The sequence below is a fragment of the Dromiciops gliroides genome, chromosome 5 (assembly GCF_019393635.1).
Source record: "Dromiciops gliroides isolate mDroGli1 chromosome 5, mDroGli1.pri, whole genome shotgun sequence".
Lineage (NCBI taxonomy): Eukaryota > Metazoa > Chordata > Mammalia > Microbiotheria > Microbiotheriidae > Dromiciops > Dromiciops gliroides.
The window spans coordinates 51975421-52003135 of NC_057865.1; the positions used below are offsets into that span (position 1 = coordinate 51975421).

The 27715-nt window shown below is 37.8% G+C and overlaps 1 protein-coding gene across 1 annotated transcript in view; it reads right to left on the bottom strand.

Moving 5' to 3' along the window:
• ADAM22 (ADAM metallopeptidase domain 22) overlaps positions 1-27715 on the bottom strand; it is a 264257-nt gene that overhangs the window by 114505 nt on the left and 122037 nt on the right. The window contains 1 exon segment of the mRNA XM_043968835.1: positions 18925-18991. Within this exon segment, the coding sequence (XP_043824770.1) occupies positions 18925-18991 (67 nt within the window).

Below are 27715 nucleotides of genomic sequence, written 5' to 3' on the forward strand. Positions count from 1 at the left end.
AATAACTGTCAATATGTCAATAAATTTGTTTTATTTACTGATAGTTAAATAGAACATACCAAAAGAATGGTATACTAACTTTAACAAGGGGCAGCTAGGTGGCGCCATAGTGCATAGAGCAATGGGCATGGAGTCAGGAAGACTCATCTTCCTGAGTTCAAATCTAACCTCAGACACTTACTAGCTGTGTAATCCTGGGCAAGCCACTTCACCCTGTTTGCCCCAGTTTCCCCATTTATAAAAGGAACTAGAGAAGGGAATGGCAAACCATTCCAATATCTTTGCCAAGAAAATCCCAAATGGGGTCATGAAGAGTCAGACACAATTGAAAACCACTGAACAACAACTTTAACACCTTGGAGGCCACATGATCCCTCTTGTTTTCCAGGCCCTTAATTTACTTCTTTTCTGAGCATCCGAAATGTCTTTGTTGTTGTTATTGTTGCCTATAATTGCATAGCTGTAGTCAATGTGTACAATATTCTTTTAATTTTGCTTTCAACAGCCTACTTTGCATCACTACAAAATGGTTTCAAAAGTATGTTGGCTCATCAGAATTTGATTCAGTCAGCAAAGTCTGCATTGGCATCCCTCCCATTTACACATTTTGTTTGGTGGTTCACAACACTCTATCCTGGGATTTCCTCTCTTTTCCCTCTGCACCATCTCACTCAGTGATCTCATCAACTCCCATAGATTCAATAACCATGAATCCAACCAAGAGTTGTAACTCTACCTCCTCTTGTACTCTAAACCATCAGGCTTACAAGTCTCGAAGAAACTTTTTAGATATAGATTTCTATTAAGAATCAAAACACTACTCATGTATAACTTATTTTGAATTGATTGAGTTCTTGTGGGTGGGGGGTGGGAATGGAGCGGGGAAGAGAAGTTGGAACACAAAGTTTTTTAAAAATTGATGTTAAAATTTTGTTTTTGCATATATTTTGGAAAATAAAATTCTATTCAGAAAAAAAAAATCAAAACAGTCGGGGCAGCTAGGTGGCGCAGTGGATAAAGCAGTGGCCCTGGATCCAGGAGGACCTGAGTTCAAATCTGGCCTCAGACACTTGATACTTACTAGCTTGTGACTCTGGGCAAGTCACTTAACCCTCATTGCCCCACAAAAAAAAAGAAGAAGAAGAAGTATTAGGGAGGGAAGAAGAATTAGTCACACATGACTCAAACCAAAGAACTTTGGCAAATGAGACACTCAGATGATGCTTCTTAGGTAGGGGGAGGATGGACATGTCCTCAATAGTAATAAGGAGACTGGCCAGTGGAGTGGGTTTATAGGGAAAGTGAATGAGTTCTACTGTGGACGTGTTGAACGAGATGCTTGTGGGACCTCAAGATATCCAAAAGGCAGCTGATAATACAGGTCTGCAGCTCAGGAGCCTGACTAGAGCTGGTCACATAGGCCTGGGAATCAGAGGCACAGAGAAGGTCACTGAATCTATGGGAGGTGATGAGATCACCCTGTGAGATCACCTAGGCCAGGGATGATAGGGCACAGCCAAGAGTCCTAAAGCCCAAAGCATCCATTTCCAGCCCACCTTAGCAGGTTTATTATTATACATCCTCCTCCTTCTCACATATGGTCCCAACTATATATGGTCCCAACCAACCAGCCTACCTATTGTTCATCACATGATCTTCCTCCCATCTCTGTGCTTCAGTGATGGCTATTTTTCCCCTGGGACCTGGAATGTTCTGCCTCTTCACCTTAACCTCTAAAAATCATAAGCTTCCTTCAAAGCTGAGACCATACACCACTTCCTGCAGGCCTTTTGTGATTTCCCCCACCTGCTAGTGTTTCCCTGTCCCATCCCCCACCCCCAGTTATTTTGTATTTCTTTATATATGTCTGGTATCTGGTTTTATATTCATCAACATGTCTTCCTGGAAAGAACGTTCCTGCCCTGTTTCATTCTTGTCTTCATGTGCTTAGTATGTAACACAAGGCACTTAATAAATGCTTGCTGATTTATTGATTGAGTGATAAAGTGTATACTGTGTCTTGAATAATGGAGAACTGATTTAGAGGAGTGAACAAACCTCTTAATCCCAAAGACCTTGTTTGGCTATCAATGAATATAAAAACAGGACATCCGATAGGTATTTCAGAATTGTATATACATATTTCAATCGACACACATTCGATATTTTGGAATTTTCAAAATAGACACATTTAAAATGCAGATATATTTTAAAACCCAGTTCTGCTTTTAAGAACTACCAGTTGGATGATTTACCCCATAGCAGGTACTTTTTGGGTAAACAAACAAACAAAAAATGAAATACCCAAAATGCCTGGTTCTTCCTAATTACTATAATAGTTAACTCTGGTTTGAGCAGAATAATAACAATCCAGGGGACTAAATCTAATTTTTATGCACCTATAGCTGTGTGCTTCTCTAAAGGCTTAAGGCTATGAACAAATGATTTAAATGCACTTTGGATGAGAACAAATCACAGAGCAGTTGTACTTAAATGAGAAAAGAAATAACGCTGATTTGAGAAGTAAGCCTGCATGAGTTGTCTTTCTACTCACAGATGCTAGACCAGCTTAGAGAAGACTCATGCTGACAACAGCTGCCACTCTCCCTTACCACCCCCTTACCAAGATACCTAACTTGTGTAAACTCGTAATGGACCAATATAGTCGTTTGGGGCCGCAAGTTAAGGCCACAGGCAATCTTCACAGGGTCATTTAGGCAGCTAATACATTATACATGATGATGGAATTAGATGAGTCCAGCATGAGTCCCAAGGGAAGGCATTTTTTACTTAATCCCCAAAGAATCATTTTCTATAATGCAGAAGAGAATAAGACCATGACATCTGAGGCCTTCTTGAAACCATATTGATTTTAAGATAGTAGAGAAGCATATGTCTAGATGAGTCTGCCAGAAGGAAAAAAAAAAAAAAGCAGAACTCATCAAGCTCCATGAAGAGGATACAAAAGAAATGGAAGGATTTGGTATAAAGAGTAAGTTTAGGAGAAGCACATGGCAATAGATGCCTCCATCTGATTAATTCATTTGTTAGAGTTACAAGGCAGCTTTACTCCGGTTTGGGTGGGTGGGTGGCTGAGCATTCAAGCACTTTGGCAGGTTTACAATCAAGTAACTCACTTGGCTTAGTTCCAGTCTAAACCACAGAACTGTCCATTTCCTCCATTTGTAGAATCCCTGTGAATTTTGAAGGGAACTCCTTACTCAGAGTATGAGAAATTTAGAGGTCAGGGATAAGAAATAGTTCATGTATTTACTTTTTTTCCAAGATGACAATAAATTTTAAATTGTAATACCTTGGTAGCCACAGATCTACCCTATACTGAGTGCTGTGTTTCAGAAAGAAAAGATACAATCTAACTTAGATTATCTATAGAGAACATGGAGGAATGTGTAATAAATTCCCAGCAAAGGTAGTTGAGAAAGAATACTTTCTCTTACCTCAGAATTTGACATTTGAATGAACAAGATTTAAGTGAATAAAATAGTAAAAATTCCATTTATAACATTTCCATTCATAACAACAAATTTGTAAACCACTGAAAACATTCTGACTGATGAACAAAACTGAATTGCAAAATACAAACAAGTAGAAATGATAACTAAAGCATTTTACTATAATTGATTTGCTAGTGTGAGTAGAACTTGTCATTTCCCAAATAAGTACTTATTTCATCAGGATATCATGTTATTTAATAATTTAATGACCTAGATTGTGTTTATTAACCAATAAAAATCTACCATGGACTAGGCATTGTATTAGGTGCTAGAGATACAAAGACAAAAATGAAATAAGCCTGTCCTAAAGGTGCTTCTATTTTTAGGGGGAAGCCAAGTTGTATATATAAGTATGAGCAAAATATATACATATATTAATAGTATATTATACAAAATAATATAAGATAATAATATATGCACATAATATAAGATTTAATCATAAGATAAGATAAAATCAAAATAAATACAAGAGAATTGTGGGGAGAGGGATGACTACTCAGAGAGTTTAGAAAAGGCTTAACATGGGGCAGCTAGGTGGTGCAGTGGATAGAGCACTGGCCCTGGAGTCAAGAGGACCTGAGTTCAAATTCAGTCTCAGACACTTAACACTTACTAGCTGTGTGACCTTGGGCAAGTAACTTAACCCCAATTGCCTCACTAACCCACCCCCCCCCCCAAAAAAGACTTCACTTAAGATTTGGCAAATAAACAGGTTTTTTTAGAAATTAAATATTCTTGAGGACAGAGTACACTACAGGCATGGGGGACCAGGAAATGGAAGTACATGTGTGAGGAACAAGAAGTCCAGTCTGATTGGAACATAGAGCAGGTGAAGGGAAGAAGTCTATTAAAAGAATAGAGAAAATAAGTTGAGACCAGGTTAGGAAGGGATTTACATGTCAGAAAAGTTTATGTTTAACCCAAGGATAGGAAGCTACTGGAGTTTATTTATTTATTTAACAAGAGAGTAAAATGGTCAGCTGGAGAAGGAGATGGCAGACCACTCCGGCATCTTTGCCAAGAAACCACCAAACGGGGTCATGAAGAGTTGGACGTGACTAAAAAAAGGACTGAGCAACCACCACCAAATGGTTAGTCAGATCTGTGCTGTAAGAGCTGCAGTAAATCAGTACATGAGAAGATAATGCTACCTCTCTAGACACATGACTTTTGGAAATGGTATAGCAGGAATCAACTCTGTCTCTCTACTGAAGGTGAGTTTTACATTAATAAAAGTGAAAGTATCACCAACAGACTTGGTTGGACCAATGTGGATCAGGGCTACTGGAGTGAAAGGAGAAAGTTAATTCTCTTTCAAATGACCTGGACTGTAAATAATTGTGTTGTTTTTTCCTTAATGCAAACATCTGGTCCTGTGGCCTGAGAGAATCAGTGTACTTCCTGAAAGTGTCAGTCAGAAGGGCTTGGCTTCTCACCAGGCAGCATCCGGTGGAGCTTCAGGGCAGTATATGCAAGAGTTTGAAACCACTGCAAATGGCTCATCCCAGAATTTCCCTGCAGTTAATGACCAACATGGCAGATAGTCCCTTTCTTTCACTGCTCTTTGTTCTGCATAGTTTACAAACGACTGAATGCCACTTGTTCCCTTAAAACACATTTGTCTCAGAGGTCTGCCTAAGACAAAGGTAACCTTACACAGCCTTCTCAGTTCATTTGGGAGAAGTAGCTCATAGAAGTACAGTCAGAACGCTAACTCTTAGCATCTCTCCTTTTTAAAGAGAGGAGGAATTATGTAAATAAAGAAATTGAATAAGACATTTGCTAACAGGTATCTGCTCTTTTACCTACTACTCTTCCTAAAGTAGAATAAAACTAGTTAGGTTTTGTTTTTTTTAAGGGATTAGCAATGTGTCAAATAAATGAAGTCACACCATGAAGAGACTTCATCACTTTGGACAGCGCCATCAAATTGTTTAGACTGGGTTAGCAATTATATAGCTTTCTAAGTCAGAAGAACATGCAATCAAGACTTAAAACATTTTCTTTTTATTTTCTCTTAATGAATTTTCAGAAGATGCACATGAAATTTCTTTTTAAAGAATTATATATATGTTCATTCAGGGCTTTTCACACAGGAACAGAAACCCTAAAGGACAGTGTATGCAGGAAACACAGGGGTGTAGTGCATGGAATTGACCATCAATAGTAACCAGAAATGTAGAAATAAGGAGGATTTGTTGGTGAATAAAAAAATATTACATTAGTGGTAGGTGTTTTTTTTTTTAATTTATGGTCAGTTACAGAAATCAGATCGACGGGATGCAGATAGCAAGATCATCACTGGGAGTGATAGGGAAAGGTATTTCAGAACTTATTCTAAGTTATCTCATTAAGAATTTATCAAGAACGTATCCTAAGCTGTCAAGCTTTTAAAAACAGACTTTAACAGCATTTTGGATTATTTTGATTTTTGACTTACTATAGAAAGAAGGTGATCTCCCCACCCCCTTAACAAGCACAAAATGAAAGCAATAAGGCAAAAAGACTACCGCCTGAGGTTGGCTCTCTGTGATCAGGAGCAGTGAAAAGAATGGTTCACCCTGCTGCTCTTCCTTACCCTACCTCTGCAAGTCTCTCATTATGCTTTTTGTTGGAGAGATCAATCCCCAGGTAGAACTATGGAGCTGGGTTTCCATAGCCAACATCCCCCAGAACACTAAAAACAAGGAAAACATTTGTCCAGGTTTTCACATTTAGATAGTTCTATCTGCAAAGCATTCCTGGCATGGGTCTGTTAATTGCTTGGGCTAATTTTTCATCAGCTCTATTTACATACACTGTGGTGAAAAGAAAGCTTGCTATCCTCCAGGGGCCAACAGGAAGGCAGAAAGAATCTGTCACCATGGCAGCCACAGACCCTCAAAGGACCCTGGTGAGGGCCTTTGGTTTAACATGTTGCCTGTCAGAAGGTGTTAACAATGCACATCACTGATTTTCTTTGCTGGTCAGCAACTTCTCAGTAAAACACAAGGAAAATAATGGGCAAATGGGAGTTGAGCATTAGGACTGGTAGGGCACTACTTTGAAATTTGGATTTGGAGGAAAGGGTGATAAAATTAGGAGCAGATGAGACAAATTCTAAAATTAGATTGGTTTCAGCAAACCTTTCTTTCTACTCCAGCTAAAAATAAGCTCCCAGGGCATCTGACTTGGTTACTGTCTAAATGACTGATAGCTGCATTAACCAAAAGAAGCCCTACTATGGTAAAATACCAGCTGCTGTGATGAGAAAGAAAGACGGAGGGAAGGAAATGAAAGCATTTTGAAAGGGAGATTCCACTAAGTGCTTCAGCTAGAAAGGAAGAAAGACAGGAAGAAAGAAAAAGAAAGAAAGAAGAAAAGAAGGAAGGGAGAGAAAGAGAAAGAAAAGGAAGGAGGGAAAGAAAGAGAGAAAGAAGGAAGGAAGGGGAGAGAGAGAGAGAGAGAGAGAGAGAGAGAGAGAGAGAGAGAGAGAGAGAGAGAGAGAGATACAAGGTGGTTGGGAGTGGGGGAAGGAACCCCTGTGTAGATTCCTCAGCAGCACCAGCTGCACTTGACTTTTATCTCAGCATCAGCCCCAGTGATAGACTGATAACCTAAGGAGAGATGAAAAGGATATGAGCTGCACTGCAGTGATGGGATAAGGAAGGCAAAGCTGCCTCCCTGCACCTCCAGCCAAGGTGGCTGAGCCAACACATGAGCCAACACAACAAAGGGCACTGCCTGGCAGAGTTTGGGCTCTCCTCCATAATTGAGTCTTCCTCTTGCTTCTGCAGGGCAAGCTGAGATTCAGGATGATAATGCACTTTTGAGAATCGATAAGGAAATTTGAACTCTAGGGTAAGCAAAAACAGATTAACCCTTTTGTTCATTCGTTCTCCTCTGGGGGGGGCAAACTCCATCTCTACTGCAGTCTGGCAGGATAATAGCCATTTTTATGTTTTTCCTTTGTCAAAGGAGAAACAGCTGGAGCCTTCTACACTGTTTCTTTATTTGCCATGATATTGTAAGAATAGTCTGTCTATAGAAAAAGCTATGTTAAGTAATAGTGCCGTCATTTAAAAGGAACACTTTATTAACAGCCCGATCACTAAAATATAACCTATGCTTTAAACAAGATAAAATTCTCTTCCCAGTGGCAAATCCAGAACACTGATTTCTTAAGGAAGGCTAAACCACAGAATTATAGCACCATATTATTAATGTAGTATCTCTCTACTGAAGAAAAACCTCTTACAAGACCTTGCATATATTATCTCATTACCCAAGTGAGTTACACAAGTAGCAAACATTGTTTCCTTCGTTTTGCCGATCAAGAAACCTAAGCACCAATGTGTATGATTGGGGGTGGGGGAGAGAAGAAAGGAAAAGGGGGAGGCATTATTACTGGCTTAAGATGGAGCTGAACTCAAGCAGGCAGCTCCCAGTTCATGCTTCATAATTTGGGATAGTTCAAAAGCATTGCACCATAAACTCAAGGCAAAAGGATGTCGTTTTTCTTAGAAATGGCTGTTTTCAGTGCATTTGGGGGATGAATTTTTACAACTTTCCTTCCATTTGTTTTGTCTTCTTTATGAGACAAAGGATGCTAAGCCCAGGGGTGAAGAGTTCTCTTTTTTAAAATGAGAAGAGATGACCTTTTGACCAATTCTCATAAAGAACTGGATATCTACTCAGTGGGTGGATGACTCTTCCCCAACCCTGGCCCTACCTCTCCTAGAGGTCTCCCAGAGCCCCCTCCATTCTAACCCTTGATCATCTTCTTTGTCAGGGACGATCTGACTTGCCATTAACTTCCCGAGGCCCGCAGGACCTTGTCATCTGCCAGCTACCTCCCTTGCAAAAACTCAAGTACCACTTGGCTTTTTCTTACTCCAGAATTGAACCCCTTTTATAGGTTGTGAACTTAGAGTGTGAACTTCTTGAAAGCATGGACTCCTAATTTTCCATTTGTATCCTAGCACTAGAACATAATAAGCACTTAATAAAATGTTTTTCCATCCCACAGGAAAACATAATAATGGCAATTATTATTGTACTTAGGATTTATATAGCACTTTAAGATCAACAAAGCATTTTACAAATATTATCTCATTTGGTCCTCACAACAAGACTGTAAGGTAGGTACTATCATTATCCATTATCTTATAGATGAGGAAAATTAGGTTAAATGACTTGCCCAGGGTCACAAAGTCAGTAAGTGTCTGAGTAGCTCTCACCTAAGACAACTAATGATAATGAACTAGAAATCTGTAATTGAGATTCAAGTCAAATTTGTTTTTAAAATAAAGAGTACAACCTGGAAAGCAGGACTCTCATTAGGAAAACACAACCGTCCTCCTTGTTTTTGAAACACCTTCCCTGTCACACTCACTCACTCCACCTTCCCCAGAGATGTCAGGAGCTATTTATGTCTGCTTCTTTTAATATGACCATCCAGGTGAAGGTCTTAATGATGCTCCTATTGTCAGGTGGAGGCCACAGCACCTTGACCACTGAGTTGATGGTATTTGAGACTTTGTGCACAAGAAAAAATATCATCCTGCAGCCAACCTGAAGATCAATCTCTGCTCATTTAGCCTATCCTGTTCTTAGAGAGCAGACAGCAAGTCTATCAAGAATCCACTCAAATCCATCTCTGTTGCCTTGGCAGTTCACTCTATCTGTTGCAAAATCCTTTAAAAATGGAAAACTAATGTCACTCCCACAGAACTCTGGAATTGCCTAAAAGGATCCTAGAATCAAACACAAATGAAAAAATAAAATAAAATATGTAAGCCCTTTTAGAAGATGGTTCTGCTTATTCCCTTTCCTGTTTCCTTCTCCCTACCTCCACCAATGCATACATCCCTTCTCCATTTTTCAAGGTCTTTTTTAACTGGCCCACAGAACTTTCAACAATTCAACAAACATTTATTGGGTAGCTACTATGAGCAGAAGCATCATAGATAGATTACTCCTTGAAGTTATTAACTCTTTTATTCATTCCCCAGTCATTCCAATCAACTTCCTCACTCCCCTTCCACTGCATCCCAAACCCTGCCTCTGGGATTCTGGGCTCTGAGAGGCGATGTAGAGAAGGTGCTGAACTGCATTGAGGGAGGGACTCTGCTCACCTAGGAGTTCCCTGTACCAATAAAATGACAGGTCTAGGCTTCCCTCTGTCTTTAGTCCTCCATGGTCAAGGAGCCATACTTTGTCTTCTCTACCATGGTCCTACCTGACAATATGAGCATCATTAAGACCTCAAAGCAGTTATCCTAGATGCACTCCCTCAATTCAGCCAAAGAAAAGGTTAACAACCAGTTAGAGGCAGTCAAGAGATCAACGCAGTCTAAAAGGTTTATGTGTGTGCACATATACCTGTCCTGAAAGTTCAGAATTATTGGTCAAAAGAATTCTGAATGTTTACATCCAGTAGTTTAGAAATTGTTTAAGGAGAGATACCCTGAAATAATTGATAAGCTGGCAGTAAAGTAACATAATATTCCTCAGCTAAGCCATCTATTTGCTTTTAGGGCACCAGGGAATTTTTTTTTCCTGTCTGTGCTTATTATTTTAATTTTTTTTTTAAAGACGCGGTCTCTCCATCACACCCAGACTGAAGGCATCTGGGCTACTCATGGACCATATCCTATTATAGAAGACACAGAATCTATTCCCAAGGTAAGTCAGACGGCTCCTCCTTAGGCAACCCAGTTCCTCCACCTCCACTTCCAAGGGTTCACCACATTAATGTCGAACTTAGTGCAGATGCCCAATGCATTTAATGCACTCAAGAGATCCATCAGCTTCAGTTGCTGGGATTTCCCCAGTGGCTGGGATTATTTCACACTTGCTCCCTTTACTCCTAATCAATTTAAATGACTATCTAAGAGTTTGCAGTTGCATACTTTGGTTTTAGCCCTGCAATACAACACACATTCCAAGAAACCTCAAGGCTTTAGCTTAGATTTTTGTCTTTTCAGTGTATTCCCTTGAACCTATTAATTAAAAAATAATAATAATAACTAATTTCATATAGCACCTGCCATTGCACTAAACACTTTACAATCATTAATTTCCTTTGGAGTTGAGGGAAGCGGGGTAGAGGGAAGGAAGAGATGATGGAAGGGTACCCCCAGAATGTTTTTCACACACCAATCAAAGGGACAATGTGGTATAGAGGAGAGTGCCCTAGAATATGAAGTTAGGAGACTTCAGTTCAAATCCTGACTCTGACATTACTAGTAGTACAATCATGGGCAAGTCACTTAATGTCTTTCAGACACAGCTTCTTCATCTATAAAATGGGGGTGATAATTCTAGCACTGATGACCTTATATGGCTCTGGTGAGGAAAGGAATGGGGACCAGATCTATGATTTCAGTGAGGTAGGGAACTCATAGGGAGACACTCACTATGCAGCAAAACACTACCATCTCTCCTAATTCTAACCCCTTCTCTTCAAAAACACAACCATCTCTGTAGTTCAAACTTCCACACTCCCCTAACCAACCGGGCTCCCTGGCTCAAGCTTCTTCCCATTGTCATCCAACCCGCGACTGAGCTGCCAAAGTAAGTTCTCTCCTGTGTAGTGAATTCCTGTGGCTCCCTATTATCTCTGCATAGCCTGGTCTCTTTTTACCTTTCCAGTCTTTTCTTATCCTTTATGCCCCTTTTCATCAGCCTTCTTGAGGTTTCCCAAACATAACAATCCATCCCAATACTCACTGCTCAACATATCTGGAATACTCTACACCCTTACCGTTACTTCCCTATCTTTCTTCCCTTTTTTTTTTTTGGTGGGGCAATGGGGGTTAAGTGACTTGCCCAGGGTCACACAGCCAGTAAGTGTGAAATGTCTGAGGCCAGATTCGAACTCAGGTACTCCTGAATCCAGGGCCTGTGCTCTATCCACTGCACCACCTAGCTGCTCCACCTATCTTTCTTTAAGAAAAGAAAAGCTAGAGGCAGCTACATGACTCAGTGGATAAAGCACTGGCCCTGGATTTAGGAGTACCTGAGTTCAAATCTGGCCTCAGACACTTAACACTTACTAGCTGTGTGACCCTGGGCAAGTCACTTAACCCCAATTGCCTCACTAAAAAAAAAAAAAAAAGCTGAAAATCAAATCCCACCGACTTTTTTTTCCAGTTCTAATATAACTTATATTAATTAGTCCCCTATGTGTCCTCTCCCTTTAGAATGTAAACTTTTTGAGGTCAGAGACAACTTTTGTTTTTGTTTTTGTTTTTCTTTGTAACCCTAGTACTTATAGCCTAATATAGAGTAAGTCTTCAATAAATGTTTACTAACAACTTGATTTCTTGGAAACTTTAGTCTTAGAGAGTTGCCTAGGACACTGAGAAGTTAAAAGGCTTACCGAGAAGGGGGAGCTAGGTGGCACAGGGGATAGACCACTGGCCCTGGAGTCAGGAGGACCTGAGTTCAAATCCAGCTTCACACACTTACTAGCTATGGGACCCTGGGCAAGTCACTTAACCCTAATTACCTCTTAAAAAAAAAAAGCTTACTCAGGGTATGTGTCAGAGGTAGGACTTTTACCCAGATCTTCCTAGCTTCCTAGCCCATCTCCCTATCCACTATGCCATACTTTGTGATCACTGGCAAGTCACCTGATTTCTCTGTGCTTCAGTTTCCTCAACTATAAAATGTGGATGGTGATACTTGCATTACCTACCTCACAGGGTTGTGATGAGGAAACCATTAAAGCACTACATGAATATGAAGCGTCATAATTAGTTAATTCATATATTATAGTTATATAATGTCATATATAACTTACATAATGATGTATAATATAATACTATTTATATTGTGTTATATTAATATATTGTTATGGTATATTATATTAATATATCCTATCATTATCATATAATGTATAATACATATTATAATATGAAATACATTATATTGTCATAATATATTATGCTATAATATAATCATTACAATAGGTATAATAATACATATATATTAATATATTTTGCAATAGTAACATAATTATTTGTTATTATTAACTATAATTATAATTGAAAGTGCATCTAAAAACCATATCTCTAAAGCTAAGAATGAAAGACCATAAATAAATAGTTGAAGATTTCCACAGAATTAACACAATATTTATAAAGACTTAAAAGCTGTAAACAAACACAATAAAATCAAATTGTGGTACATTATCTTTCCACCCTGGTGCACAAACCTCAATTAACTGTCACCTACAAAATGGAACATCTCAATGACCAAGAATACTTTGCTGTATTCAGCCTTAGGGAAAGGGATAAAGGAGAAGATAATCATGTTGTCAATGACTGAGCTATTCCTGGTGCCCTTTGGAGTTGGAGGGTTAGGGTTCAGGGTACATGCAGTTTCAATCTCTTCTATTTCTAGCTCCTATGACTGCAGTACTCTCCAATGATGTTGGGTGTTCAAGACTAACACTGAGGCACAGAGGGATGTCCTGTCATCAAGGAACAATTAAATTATATTCACTGTAAAGTCTTTACAGAGTCAGGAAAGTGACCTAAGACATTTTGGAAAGCAGTGTGATTGGAGTCCCAACTCCAATACCGACTAGCAGTGCAACTTCAGGAAACTCCTATAACCTCCTAACCTTCAGTTTCCTCATATGGAAAGTGGGAATCATAATTCCTGTATTATCTTTATCACAGGATGTTCATGAAAAGCCAATAAGATAATGAATATTTGTCATTCTTGAAAGAGGACCATGACATTGGGGTGGTATCATGACTTACACTGAATTGGATTTAAGTGCAGGAGGGCTGTGCAAGGTCAACAACTGTACTCTCTTCTCCAGAGCCATCTGGGTCCAGTGGCAACATATACCTTAGGACAACAAGATGGCCCTGGATATCTTAAGGGAATTGGGGTTAAGTGACTTGCCCAGGGTCACACAGCTAGTAAGTTTCTGAGGTGAGATTTTAACTCAGGTTCTCTTGACTCCAGGTCCAGTGTTTTATCCACTGTGCCACCTAGCTGCCCAAGATAATGAATATACAGGAATTTTCGATCTTAAAGTGCTATGTAAATTTCAGGTTTAAAAAAATATATGTGGGGCAGCTAGGTGGCGCAGAGGATAAAGCACCGGCCCTGGATTCAGGAGGACCTGAGTTCAAATCCGGCCTCAGACATTTGACACTTACTAGTGTGTGACCCTGGGCAAGTCACTTAACTCCCATTGCCCCGCAAAAAACAAAACATATATATATATATATATATATATATATATATATATATATATATATATATATATATATATATATATATATATAAATAAAATTAGGGAATATTTTCCTTTATCGTAAATTATTTTATTTTAAACAAATACAAAATGAAAAAAAGAAAAAATGCCATATACATAGCAGAATATAAGAGAGGATTCACTACAAAACAATAAATTTCCATTTCAAGAAAGCCTGTATAATAATGACTACAGATTGTTTTCAAAGCTGCCCAGATTTTCTTTGCTTCCTTGCAGGTTTTCTTTTGTTCTCTGCACTGCGTTTTTTACTTTATTTCTCCCCTTCATACCCCTGCCTCCCTCCTTTCCCTAAAGAAGGCTACAATAGATAGATAGATAGATACATAGATAGATACATAGATACATAGATAGATGGATGGATGATAGATGATATATAGATAGATAAGATAGGTAGATGATAGAGAGATGGTAGATATAGATATATATGTATATATACATACATATGTAGATATCTATAAACATACCCATACATACTAATACACACACATATATATAAATATATATGATACATATAAGACCATACTATGCTTATTTCCACTTATCATCTGTTTCTCTGAAGGTGGATAGCATCTTCCTTCACAAGTCCAAGTCTTTCCATGTTTTCCTAAGTCAGCCAGCTCATCATTTCCTATACCACAGCAATATACCAACCCAATCACACCCTATCTGGGAGATTGTCTATGAAAGTTTTTTCTTGATTTTCTGCACTCCTATTCTTGGCTGCATAGGTTTTATTTATACAAGAAAATTTTAATGTAAAATATTCACAATTATCCATTTTATACTTCAACAATGCTCTCACAGTTTAATGTGTGGAAACTGCTTCCTTTACATTTTTTTCTTCCTGGTTTCTTTGACATTCCTGACCTTTTGTTCTCATTAAGGACTATTTTCAACCATGGATGAAAATAAAAAGATTAACCAGAATAACTCCAAGATAATCTAGACTTTTTAAATTAATCAGGAAACTCTATTCTCCAAACACTCTGGTTAATTAAAGTTTCACTATGTAATCTTTATTTTTAAAGTGCCTTGTCCTCATAGCATCATAGATTTAGAGTTGTGTCCAACTATTCATAAGCCCATTTGGGGTTTTCTTGGCATGGATACCGGAGTGGTTTGCCATTTCCTTCTCCAGTTCATTTTATAAATAAGGAACCAAGGCAGACAAGGTTAAGATACTTACCCATGGTCACACAGCTGGTAAGTGCCTGAGGCCACATTTGAACTCAGGTTTTCCTGACCCCAGGGGGCTGCACTCCATCCACTGCATCACCAAGCTGTCCCATTAAATTCATACTAGTGCTAAACACTGAGGTTTCCAAAAACCAAAAAAACCCAGTCCCTGTGCAAGATAGGGGCTGCCCTGAAGATGCTTACATTCTAATAGAGATAATCCAATCCATTTCACTCATTTTACAACCAGGGAAACTGAGGACTAGAGTGGTTAAATGATTTGCTTACGTCAAATATCATACGTGGCAAAACTGAGATGTGAACTCAGGTCTCCTGACTCCATGTACCTCACTCCTATCTCATCACATTTCTTCCCAGTCCAAACATACATTTTAGCTCCCAGTAAGACCATTTTTCCTCTTAAAGACTTCTTTTCGTTTTGCAAGACTTCATTAGAGGAAGTGTCTACGACACAATGCCATAACAGCTGCTATACAGACAGACCTGGATGTTATGCATAGCTCGAAAATGCATATTTCAATTCCCATTTAAAGTTGATTTATTTACAATCCCCCACTTTTTGAATCAGGTTTCTTTCAAATGCAAAAACTTAAAAAAGAATCATGTTAATATCTAAGTAATTCAACAGGATAAAAAATCTTGATTATGTTTTCTTATAAAGGAATCTGACATGTACTTCTTTTTTTTGCGGGGTTATGAGGGTTAAGTGACTTGCCCAGGGTCACACAGCTAGTAAGTGTCAAGTGTCTGAGGCCGGATTTGAACTCAGGTACTCCTGAATCCAGGGCTGGTGCTTTATCCACCTAGCTGCCCTGTGACATGTACTTCTAAAATTTCTTGCTGTTTGTACTTTTTTTCATACAAAAGTATAACTAGTCTCACCATGACATTTTTCCTCTTTTAAATAAATTTAATCACAGATGATGCTTTATAGTCCCTGAAATTTAACCACTAAAAGTCTAGTTTCAGACCCCATTTGAAATTAACATCAGCCTTTTATTAGGCAATCGACCTCAAAATCAATATATTTTCATTCATGCCAAGTATCATCAAAAATATGCATATACTTTTTATAAAGAGTCAGGGTAAGGAGGGGAAAAAAGAACCCTTGGCCTGATTTCATTTGGCCTTAGAATAGTCCCTGAGAAAACAATTGAATATACACATGCACAAAAAACAACCCTTAAACTAGAAAGCTGAATATAAGAGGTTAATTTTTTTAAATGGCATTCAGAAAAGGAAAATAATGGCAATAATGAAAAGAAGGGCTGGGTGCAAAGTCTCATTTGAAAATAATCACAACCAAAAAACTCTGTAAGTAAATACATGGATTACCAAAGGGAAGAAGGAGAATCTGGTTGCTGAGGGAGTCCCTGTGGGAAAAATAGATTTCCTAAATGGGTACAGTAACAGCAGGAGAGAAAACCTACATTGAAGTTATAACTGAGGAAATAAACAGCATCTGAAATTCAACCTGGTGGGGCAGGGTTCAACAATTTCACTGTGTTCCTGGAGAAAACCCAGAGGAAATTTCTGAATTTGATTTTTTTAATGGATTGGAAACAAGTGTAGGTGATGGATGGGATCAATGTGGTTTTCCTCAGGGGAGGAGAAGGGGAAACATTCAGACATCAGTGTTTTGGCAAGCCATTTCCCTGGGCTTTGAAAGACTGGAAATTCAGGGGGGAAAAATGCAAACTAGGAAGTGATTAAGCCTCATAAAAAGAATTCTGGTAAAGACAATTTCCTAAAGATAACGCTGGAATGACTTATATTTTTTCCTTCCCTACAACTGGGGCAAAAGTTGAGGGTTGAACACACATCAGGTTTGTTGACATGAAGAAATTTTTCTTCTTCTAATTAATGAAAAATAGTGAAGCCAATAGAACAGAAGAGAGGGGAGGGGGTTTTATCGAGGGTGGGCCAAAAGTCACAAAAGGGTTTCAATATTTAATAACTCCTTTATTTTTTGTTTTTAATTTATAATACCCAAGCACCACATACAGTAAATATAGGAAATGAATTTACATTATGTGTAAAAAAAATCTCATAAATGGCAAAAAAAAAAATTTTCAAAAAGTTATTAAAACATCATGACTTTTGACCCACCCTGTACAAAGGCAAAACTGGAGTCTTTGTTAATATGACATTATTATATGGCAAAAGGTAGCAAACCCAAGAAAAAAAATTCTATAAAAATCAGAGAACTAAACCATATACTTTCAGGACTTGTATTTTCTGTTTTATTTTTCCTTCTATAGCTAAAACTACCTACTCTGTTTTCCTATATCACACTAAGAAGAACAAGTCATGAGTGGGGTTTTTTTGGGGGGGTGGGGTTGAATAATCATTTATTGCAAGTTCAACAGGTAAGATGGGTTATAAATTCATAGATCTCAATCTATGAGGCTAACGAGTCCAATCCCTCCATTTTACAGAGAGGGAAATGAAGGCCCAGGGAAGTAACGGAGCCAGTGCTCTTTACACTGTAGAATACTGATGAAAGAGCAGGACTCTGCTCTCTCCAAGCTCTCATCCACAGACACTGGGAAACTGATACCCAATCCTTCCCGCCACCCCCCCACAAAGAGCAGTGAAGCCACACCTGCCTCACTGACACAGGTGATTAGCATCACTTACATCCTGCTGACCATAGGAAGCAAGTGATGTTGCTTAGCTTTTTAGGTTTCTGAATGGGATTGCCTTCTGAAACTAACTCCTCTTTTACACTATGAGGACACAGAACCAACAGTCGACAGTCAACAACATCGATTACATAAGCACTTAGTACATTCCAGGCACCAGGCTAAGCCCTGAAGAAGTAAAGGAAGGTGGGGCAGCTAGGTGGCGCAGTGGATAGAGCACCGGCCCTGGAATCAGGAGTACCTGAGTTCAAATCCGGCCTCAGACACTTAACACTTACTAGCTGTGTGACCCTGGGCAAGTCACTTAACCCCAATTGCCTCACTAAAAAAGAAAAAAAAAAAAGAAAAAAAAAAGAAGTAAAGGAAGGTGAAAAGACCATGAGGAATTAACATGTTTAAAAAGAAAAAATACCATCTATAGATGTATATGCTCTGTCTGTCTATGTGTCTATCATCTATCCTGACTTTCATCTGTCTGTCTGTCCTGTCATCCATCCATCTATCCATCCATCCAACCAACCATCCATCCATCCATCCATCCATCCATCCATCCATCCATCCATCCATCCATCCATCCATCCATTCACTGTGTCTGTTTCTCTATCCTGACTGTTATCCATCCATCTATCATCTATCTATCGATCGATCTATCATCTATTGATCTATCTATCCATCTATCTATCTATCCATTCATCATCTATCAATATCTACCATCTATCTATCTATCTATCTATCTATCTATCTATCTATCTATCTATCTATCTATCTATCTATCTATCTATCTATCTATCTCTATTTTTCACTTAAAATACATTATTACACTTTAGTACCTCTGGGACAGTTGGCTTTGTAGCTATCAGGTGAAGCTTCCCAAAACCAAGTGAGAGATAAATAATGAATTATAAATTCATTCTCCAAGCTGCTTCATAAACAATAATAGCTAATATTTATGTAGCACTTTAAGGTTTGCAAAGCACTTTAAAAATTTTATTTTATTTTATCCTCATGACAACCCTGGAAGGTAAGTGCTAGTATGACAGTGTCCCCATTTTACAGATAAAGAAACTGAGTCAGGCAATGGTTAAGTGACTTGTCCAGGGTTTCACAGTAAGTATCTGAGGCTGGATTTGAATTCAAATCTTCATGATGCTAGGTCCAGTGCTCTATCCACTGTGCCACCTAGCTGTTTAATAGAATTCACACTAGGGAGAAAATACAATTTTATTTCTAAAGCAAAAATCTCACAAATTGCCCCCCTCCCAAAAAAGAGAAAAAAATCACTTACTTTAACTTCTACAATCTTTCCTCCATGGTCAATGTGTCTCTCCAGGTATTCAGATGATAGCAAGTCACTGAAATAAAGGAATAGTAAGGTGAAAATAGATAGTTAGAAGTCTACAAAGTCTGTCTTTTCAACAACACACACACTTCTATTAACACTTTCTACAAGCAAATATCAAATTTTGAGTTTCGACAGGCAGCAGAGGCAGGGAAGAAAGCATGCTGAGACTTGCAGCACTTCTAAAACAACTGATTCTGGCCAAAAAATAATAATAATTCTGTTCTTTTCCTTTAAATTTTTTGGGTCAGATTTAATTCATTCTAAAAAACTTTATTAAGTGCTTGCTATGTGTAGGGCACCACCCATTATATCATCTCATAAAAGGGAAGGATCTCTATGTGCACATTAGACAAATTAAAGTATGAGAAAATGCATAAGAGGAGTATAAAGAGTAATAAGATCATTTGAAGAAGTTGCTGACAGCTGAAGAAATCAGCAGCTGAGTGGAAATGACCTTTGGGATGGGCAGAAAAATCAAGGAGTAGAAGAAGGAAAGGACATTCATTCTAAGCATAGAGACAAGACTGAACAAATACACAAAGTACATGACAAGTTACATGTACAGTAAGTTTGACTAAAGTGTACAATCCATGGGAATGACGATACTTTCACACACTTCTTCACCCATCACATCTGTGACCTATGATTTAACCTAGAAAAACTTGAAACACAGACTATATTACTCCCCTACTTAAAATCTTCAATAGCTCCCTATTACCTTTTGGATAAAACAAAATCTTTGGCCTGGTATTTCAAGCCCTCCACAACTTAGTCCCTCCTGCCCCCACAATTTCCAGCTTTGTTTTCATTTAACATTTTTATTATTCTTAATTTTCAAAAATATTTAACTTTTGTTAAAAAAAATCAACTGTTGGAGTTCAATAAAAAGCATCTCCGTCCAATGTGTTGTCATAGAGGTGCCTGCCTTAATCCCAACTTTTTTCAAAACCAACTCCTTCCTTATTTTATTATTAGGCCAGAGAGAATCCTCTTTCCTAGGCAACTAGTCTGAGGAGGGAAAAGTGTTCTAAGCAACATTCTAGCTGACTGGCATTCTAATTGAATAGCTAGGACTAATGACTTTGACAAGCTCTTCCATTATCTATGGTAATTTGCCTTATTTATCACTCCCCCTCCACTATGACTAAAATGCTATTCTCATCTATCTCCAAGCTTCCTTCTCCCCTAATACTCATGACCCTAAATGCCACATAAGACACAAATCTCTTCTTTCTTCCATTCTCACCACTATCCAACCATACCTCGCATTAGCCCCATTCAGTCTCTTCCTGTCTTTATTTTAGCACCTCCTACCCTGTCCTTCAGAATTCCTGTTCTCTTATACTCCCCAAATTCACTTAAACCTTAATCTTTTCCTCAAGTACTTCTCCAATTAATAGAAATTTTCCTGGTTTTCTGCTATCTACCTATCTAAATATATACATACATGTATATATTACTTGTTCATCAAAGTAATAAATTAAGAGATACATTAAATTATATTTTAAATGTTAAAATATATACACACATTTCACACATATATTCTGAGAGAACCTGAGGAAAGCATACATGACCTAGTATAATATATACATACATATTATACTCTTATACTCAGAACTTGTGTATTTTAATATATTCACATACATATATAAATATTTTAATCAGTCTTTTTCTTTGCAGTAATGGGCATATGTTCTAACAGAATCTGAGGAAAGCATATATGACCTAGTATAATATACTGATATACTAAATTATATACACACATATTATACTATTACATTCAGAACTTGTATATGTTAATATATTCACATACATATATGTATATATATTTGCAATCAGTCTTTTTCTTTGCAGTAATGGACACATGTTCTGCGAGAACCTGAGGAAAACATACATGATTTAGCATAATATATATATATATATATACACCTTCATATAAGTATACATATATTATGCCATTATACTCAAAATTTATGTGTCCAAATGATCATTGACCATCAAGATTGTCCCCCTTGGCTGAAAACATTTCTGAAGCTCCTCTCTGGAGCTGCATTCAGAACCAGAGGAGAAGACTAAAAGAATCATTCCTTAGTTCAATCAATGACTTTGTTCACCAGAATTTATTCTGAACGTCCTTTATCAGCTTCCAAAAATTAAATACATCCTTCAAGGTGAAAGATTTGCCCCCACCAAGAATATTCAAAAGAATATGGCAAAAGTTTTAAAAATAATTACAAGAAAGAACTCTCAAAAATGACCTCGGCCTCATTGCCCCACCAAAAAAAAAAATGACCTTGGCAGTAGCAGCACCATTGAGAGTAGGCACTCAACAGCCCAAGGTTGACTTGCAAGTTCTAGTATTTTTGTTGGGAAAAAAGGCAGTACCATTACTTTGTAGCCATGGCTCCTACTGGCTCAAACCATCATTAAGTTGAAAGAAAGTTGGCATAAACAGGTTAGTGTTCTATACCTTGACATGGTTAGTTTTTGTAATTGTAACTGATAATCAGATCTTAGAGCTATAAGAGAGAATACAGAGATGCTTTCCTCTCCTATCTTTGGAGAATTTCACATCATCATTTTTCTCCCAAACCATTTGGGAGCTTATATTGCTGTGGAAAATTACTGAAATTTTCATCTAACAGAACACTTAGCACTCTCATCTTGTAAGAAAACATGGGGAAAAAAAGAGGAGAAGAAAAGAGGAGGAAGAGATGGGTTACTTATTTTGATTTGAAGCACATTATATATGGCACGTCTTTTCAAATATATTTAATGAACCATTGTGCTGGACTCGATCTAAATTCAGCAGCCAAGCCAGTATAAAAGAAAAAAAAAACAACCCTGTGTTTTCAGTGCTGTTTTTCCATTAGGAATTTCAAATGATGCTTCACTAAAGGCAAAAGCAGTGTATGACACAAGTGCTTCAGGTTAAGCTGCTGGGAAACAGGCAGAGTCTGTCTGACACAGAATAATCTCTACCATAAACATACTATTATAATGGCCTTAAGGCATCTATAAAATAAAAATAATTGCTCTTTTAAATACATTTTGCTTTCTTCCCAACAACCCTGTGTGATAAGCAGTCCAAAAATCATTATCCTAATTTTTTAAAATTAGGAAACAGGATTAGCAAGATTAAGTGATTTGTCTAGTTTTTGCTCAGGTAATAACTTTCCCTGTTTAAATTATAGCTGAGGTCTTCTGAGCTGCCTATCAGACCCTTCCATATGTTTCACATGCTACTCATTCCCTCCCTGGCTCACCCTGATTTCAAGTTATTCCTCAGTCGACCATAAATACCCATTGTATTAGACCCTTGGGTAAGGGGAAACAGCAAAGATTAAACATTGCCCTTGCCTTCTAATAAAAATGAAGTCAGCCTCAAAAGATGAAGAAGAACAAAGAGGATTCACAGTTGGCCATTATCTGGGGGTTGAGAGGATAGTGGATAAAAAGGACAGAACAATTAACCAACCCAGATATGATATATAGATAAGTAAAAAGTATAAGTGTCTATTAAGGGCCCTGGGGAAAATGCTTGCTGAAACGAGTTACATTTAATTAAATTGGTTTGAAAAGGATTGTAGACTGGAGGCTGGCTGATTTTTAGGGAAATACTTTGTGAATACAGTGAGTACTAAGCTGAGGGTTTTTCCCCATTTTTTCATAGAAATTTGTTTTTGTTTCTTATAGTTACCTTTTAAAATGTCAGTCATTTCCCCTTTAGTTCCCAAAGACTCCCCCATCACTAAAACATTCCTTCTAGGACAGAAAAAAAACAATTAAGGAAAATCAATAAAGAAAAATATTTAGGGAGGGCAAACCAACAAAGTGACTGAAACTAACAAAGTATGAAGAATTTTGCATCCATGGTTGTTCTCCCAGAGAGGTAGATTTGTTTTCTTTTCATTTCTCCAAGGTCAAGTTTGCACTTAGCTAAAATTTAATAGAGTTAGGGGGAGGGAGTGTAATGGTTTTAGTAAAAGGAAATTTTCTCATGCAATGGTGTAGTCAAAAATGGAAGACCATCCTAAGCACCAAAATAAGCCAATGGTCCAATTATTCATAGAAAGAAGTGTAGGATTATTCTATCTGTTCTACTGAGGAGCTACATTCATATCATGCCAAGCAAGGACTGATCCAAATGAAAGAAGGGGCCAATGAGAAGGTTTCTGGTCAACAGTGGCTGAGAAAAGAAAAGGTATTAAGATTGTCATGAAGGTTAACCCAAGTTTACCACCTTGAGGTAACCCAGGTATATATTCCCAGTCCAATCAGAATCCTAAACTATTGGAAATTTACTAATCACCTTCAGAAGGTGATCCAGTAACTGATTATCTGGCTGATATTACAGCGGACACAATTGATATATCTGAATTATAAATGATAAAGAACGATGAATTTATACTTAGAGGACCTGGGTTTTAATTTTGACCCTCCCACTTCCTTCCTGTGTGACCTTATGCAAATCCCTTGGTCTCTCCCGTCCCCTTTTCCTTGGTTATAAAATGAGGGAGAACTAGATGATCTCTAAGGCCCCTTTGAGCTGTGATCCTACCTGCATGACCCCAGGTAGATAATGTATCCTCTCTGGCCTCAGTTTCCTCAGCCATCTGCACAATGACAGACTGGACTAATTGGCCTCCAAAGCTCTAAGTTTTTGATCCACCTAAAATATTCTGGGAAGGCTACACCTGCGGTCATTAACACAGTGTTCTCTTTTCCTAGCCAAGAAGAGGAACCGTTGCTTAAAGCCACCAATCCGAAAGCTAACCCTGACAAGCTTGGTAAGAAAAGGCAACAAAGAATAAAATATTAAGAAGCAATCTTCTGTCAGAGTGCAGAAAATCTAGGCAGCCAAAGGCCTTTAAAAACTCTAATGTCTATGACCACAATCTGTCCACAGTTTTACGAAAGGGCTGTATTTTAAAAGGTTGTGAGTCAGTCATTTGGAACTTGGAATAAATTTTTTTCCATAGAAATGATGTAATACAGGATAAAATCTTCACAGGCCATCCCACAAAAGTCTATTTAAACCAAACCATACCTCAAATATTGTAATTTACTAATCGAGAGGAAAAGCACCAGCGGGATTTGTTAGAATGAGGTTCAAATCCCAGCACGTGATGCTGGGCAAATCAATTTTCTTCTGCCATCTTTGTGAATAAAAAATGGAGATGATTATACTTGTATTACCTACATAGTAGGTTTCTTGTGAGGGAAGTATTTTGTAAATTTTCAAGTGTCACAGAAATGCGAGTTGGTAAAGATAGTACCTTAGAACTACCCCCTTTTTTTTTTTAGCAATATGAATATTTTAAATATTTGGGTCTTTTAGGACTACCAATAGCCTCTTTGAGATATAGTCTCAGTTGTAGAATCTCTGGGTCAAAGGATATTTTTTAAATTTAGCAACTTTTCTTGCATAATTCTAATCTCTGTTTTGAGGATCATTGAAGCATGTTATAGAAAAGAACACACTAATTATGACTCATGATAATAATCCTCAAAACAGTCCTGAGAAGTAGGTACTACAGTTATTGTTGTCCCCATTTTAGGGATGAGGAAACAGGCCCAGAAAGATGAAGTACATGGCAATAGACAGACAGCTAGTAAGGGTCAAAAATGGGATTCAAACCCAGGTTTCTCAATCACTGCATCTCACACTTCTTCCACTACATATTTTTTTTTGTGCAGGGCAATGAGGGACTTACCCAGGGTCACACAGCTAGTACATGTCAAGTGTCTGAGGCTGGATTTGAACTTGGGTCCTCCTGAATCCTTGGCCGGTACTCTATCCACTGTGCCACCTAGCTGCCCCCTCTTCCACTACATTTTGATGCGTGTCTTTTATAGGGCCCACTAGGGTGTCATCTTCTTTGAGAAACTCAAGTTTTGTCTTTTCCATCTTCATTTCTTTACCAAGTTATGGCTTAAAATTAAGTTTTCTCCCAATATGGTTATGATTTTTTTTCATGACATTCATTATACAAATCATATGTCTAGAAGCAAAGGGGAAAAAACCCCAACCCTAAAAGTCAAAAGCTCAGAAACAAATCCTTCTGGTTCCCTTCTGTTCTTCCAATGCTTGCCCACCCCTCCCTTACTGGATAACATCATTCTGTCATCTCGGCCTAGAAGACTGCTAATAAACTCCATCCCTGGCCTCAGAGCACCAGTTGGGAGCTATTGTCTCAGATTCCAGCCTTCCACAGCAGAATTGGTATGGCCCACCCACACTAGGGTTCTCCTCTACTCTGTTTTCCCATTAGACTCCCCATGTTGCCTCAGTTTCCTCATCTGAAAAATTGGGAGAATAGCACCTACCTCCCAGGGTTAGTGTGAGGATCAAATGAGATAATAATTGTAGATCACTTAGCACAGTGCCTGGAACATAGTAAATGACATGTAAATATTTTTATTGCTATTATAAAACCAGCCAGCAAGTGTGGCTGCTAAAATGTCATTCTCCATCATTCAAAGAATTTTGGAAACCCTTAAGAGTGGGAAAGATTTTTGTTTTGTTGTAGATTTTTAAATTCTTTCTGATAACTCTTTTAATATAATTGACTTCTGTTATAATCTTATGAATCTTATTTTACTCATTTAAAACATTCTAATAAGGGGTCTATAGGCTTCACCAGACACTACCAAAGGAATTTATGGCTCATAAAAAAGTTAAAACTTCATGCCTGGGAGGCTACTTAGTCCAGTATCTTTGTTTTATTGAAAAGTAAACTGAGGCCCAGAAGGCTTAAGTCACTTGCCCAATATCACACAATTGGTTATCTATTGAGGTTTCAGGTTGAGGGATTCCAAAGAACATTATTTCTTGGGTTGGGGATAGGATGGAAGGGGAGGGAAAAGAGGGAAATGAAACTTACATCATAAATGAAAACTCTATGCCCAAAATTAGGCATAAGTATAAGTATTGCTGTATATATCTTGAAAAACACCCACCACTCATGATTTCAGAAAAACCTGGAACCAAAAAAAAAAAAAAAAGAAAGAAAGAACAACCTGGAAAGACTTATATGAACTGATGCAGAGTGAAGTAAACAGAACCAGAACATTATATACAGTAACAATAATATTGTATAATGAACAATTGTGAATGACTTAGCTATTTTCAACAGTATAATCATCCAAGACAATCTCAAAAGACTTATCATGAAAAATGCTATCTGCCTCTGGAGAAAGAATTAATGGAATCTAAATACAAATAGAAGCTTTCTCTCTCTCTCTCTCTCTGTCTCTCTCTCTCTCTCTCTGTCTCTCTCTCTCTCTCTTTCTCTCTCTCTGTCTCTCTCTCTCATTTCCTTTCACAAAATGACTAATATAGAAATATATTTTACATGATTGCACACATATAACCTGTATCAGATTGATTACCATCTCAGGGAAGGAGAAGTAAGGATAGAATTCAGAACTCAAAAAATAATGTTAGAAATTGTATTTACATGTAATTGGGGGGAAAATAAAATATTGTTGTTGTTGTTTTTTTAAAAAAACCACCCACTACTGTAGAAATAATTTAAATGAATATCATCTCACATGCCTAAGTCTTTAAAATGACACCTCAATTAGCAATGTCACCCAAGGATTAGAAACACTGTCATACTTATTAACAAATGATATAGTTTGCTAGCCTGGGCTACAGGGTTGAAACAAATGATCCCAGGGTCTTGAATAAGTAAAAATCAAGTTCCCTCTGTTTTCTCCCTTAAAGGGAAAAATAATATTTGTCACTTAACCTATGTCAGAGGCTTCCTCAGCTAGCATCTTAAAATATAAATGTCCTAAATAGGATAAGGAAATAATGGATGAAAAGTATAACATACTCACAAAGTATTCTCACATAATTTTCTTTCAGGGCAGGGAATAAACTCAAAATGTATCATTTCTACATTTTGATTGATACTTCAATTATTCTGGAATGAAGAAAGCCACATATGACAATCCCAAAGCAGTCTTTATTCTTGCCCCCTGAGCTTATGCATTACAATAAAATCATTTGTTAAATGCTCACTCAACATATGGTGGAATAAAAAAAAATGTAGAACCAATATGTTTGTATCTGAGGTTACACAGCAAGGTTTTGTTTGAGGGTAAATCCACAGCACGCTGCTTGTTTGCAGTCTAAGGGGAAGTAAGATTAAAGTCCCTTTGAATATATATAGAACAGTACCCATTTTTTATTTCAGAAGAAAAATACAATTGCCATCTCCTAGGCTGCATTGTTTACAAACAAACTCAAGGGGGGGGGGGCAGTTAGGTGGCACAGTGGATAGAGCACTGGCCCTGGAGTCAGGAGTACCTGAGTTCAAATTCGGACTCAGACACTTAACACTTACTAGCCATGTGACCCTGGGCAAGTCACTTAACCCCAATTGCCTCACTAAAAAACAAAACAAACAAACAAACAAACAAAAACACAAATGAACTTAAGGGAAAATGAATATAAAAGTAGTACTAAATGAACTTGTATTAATGGGGGGGGGGCAGCTAGGTGGTGCAGTGCATAGAGCACAAAGACCTAAGTTCAAATCTGGCCTCAGACACTTAACACTTACTAGCTGTGTGACCCTGGGCAAGTCACTTAACCCCAATTGCCTCACCAAAAAAAAAAAAGAAAAGAAAAAAGATTTTTTTTAATTTAAAAAAGATGGAAAAATCAAAGTGACTTGTAAACTTCCTTCTTAGGGATAGAGGTTCTATCTTAGTTATTTTT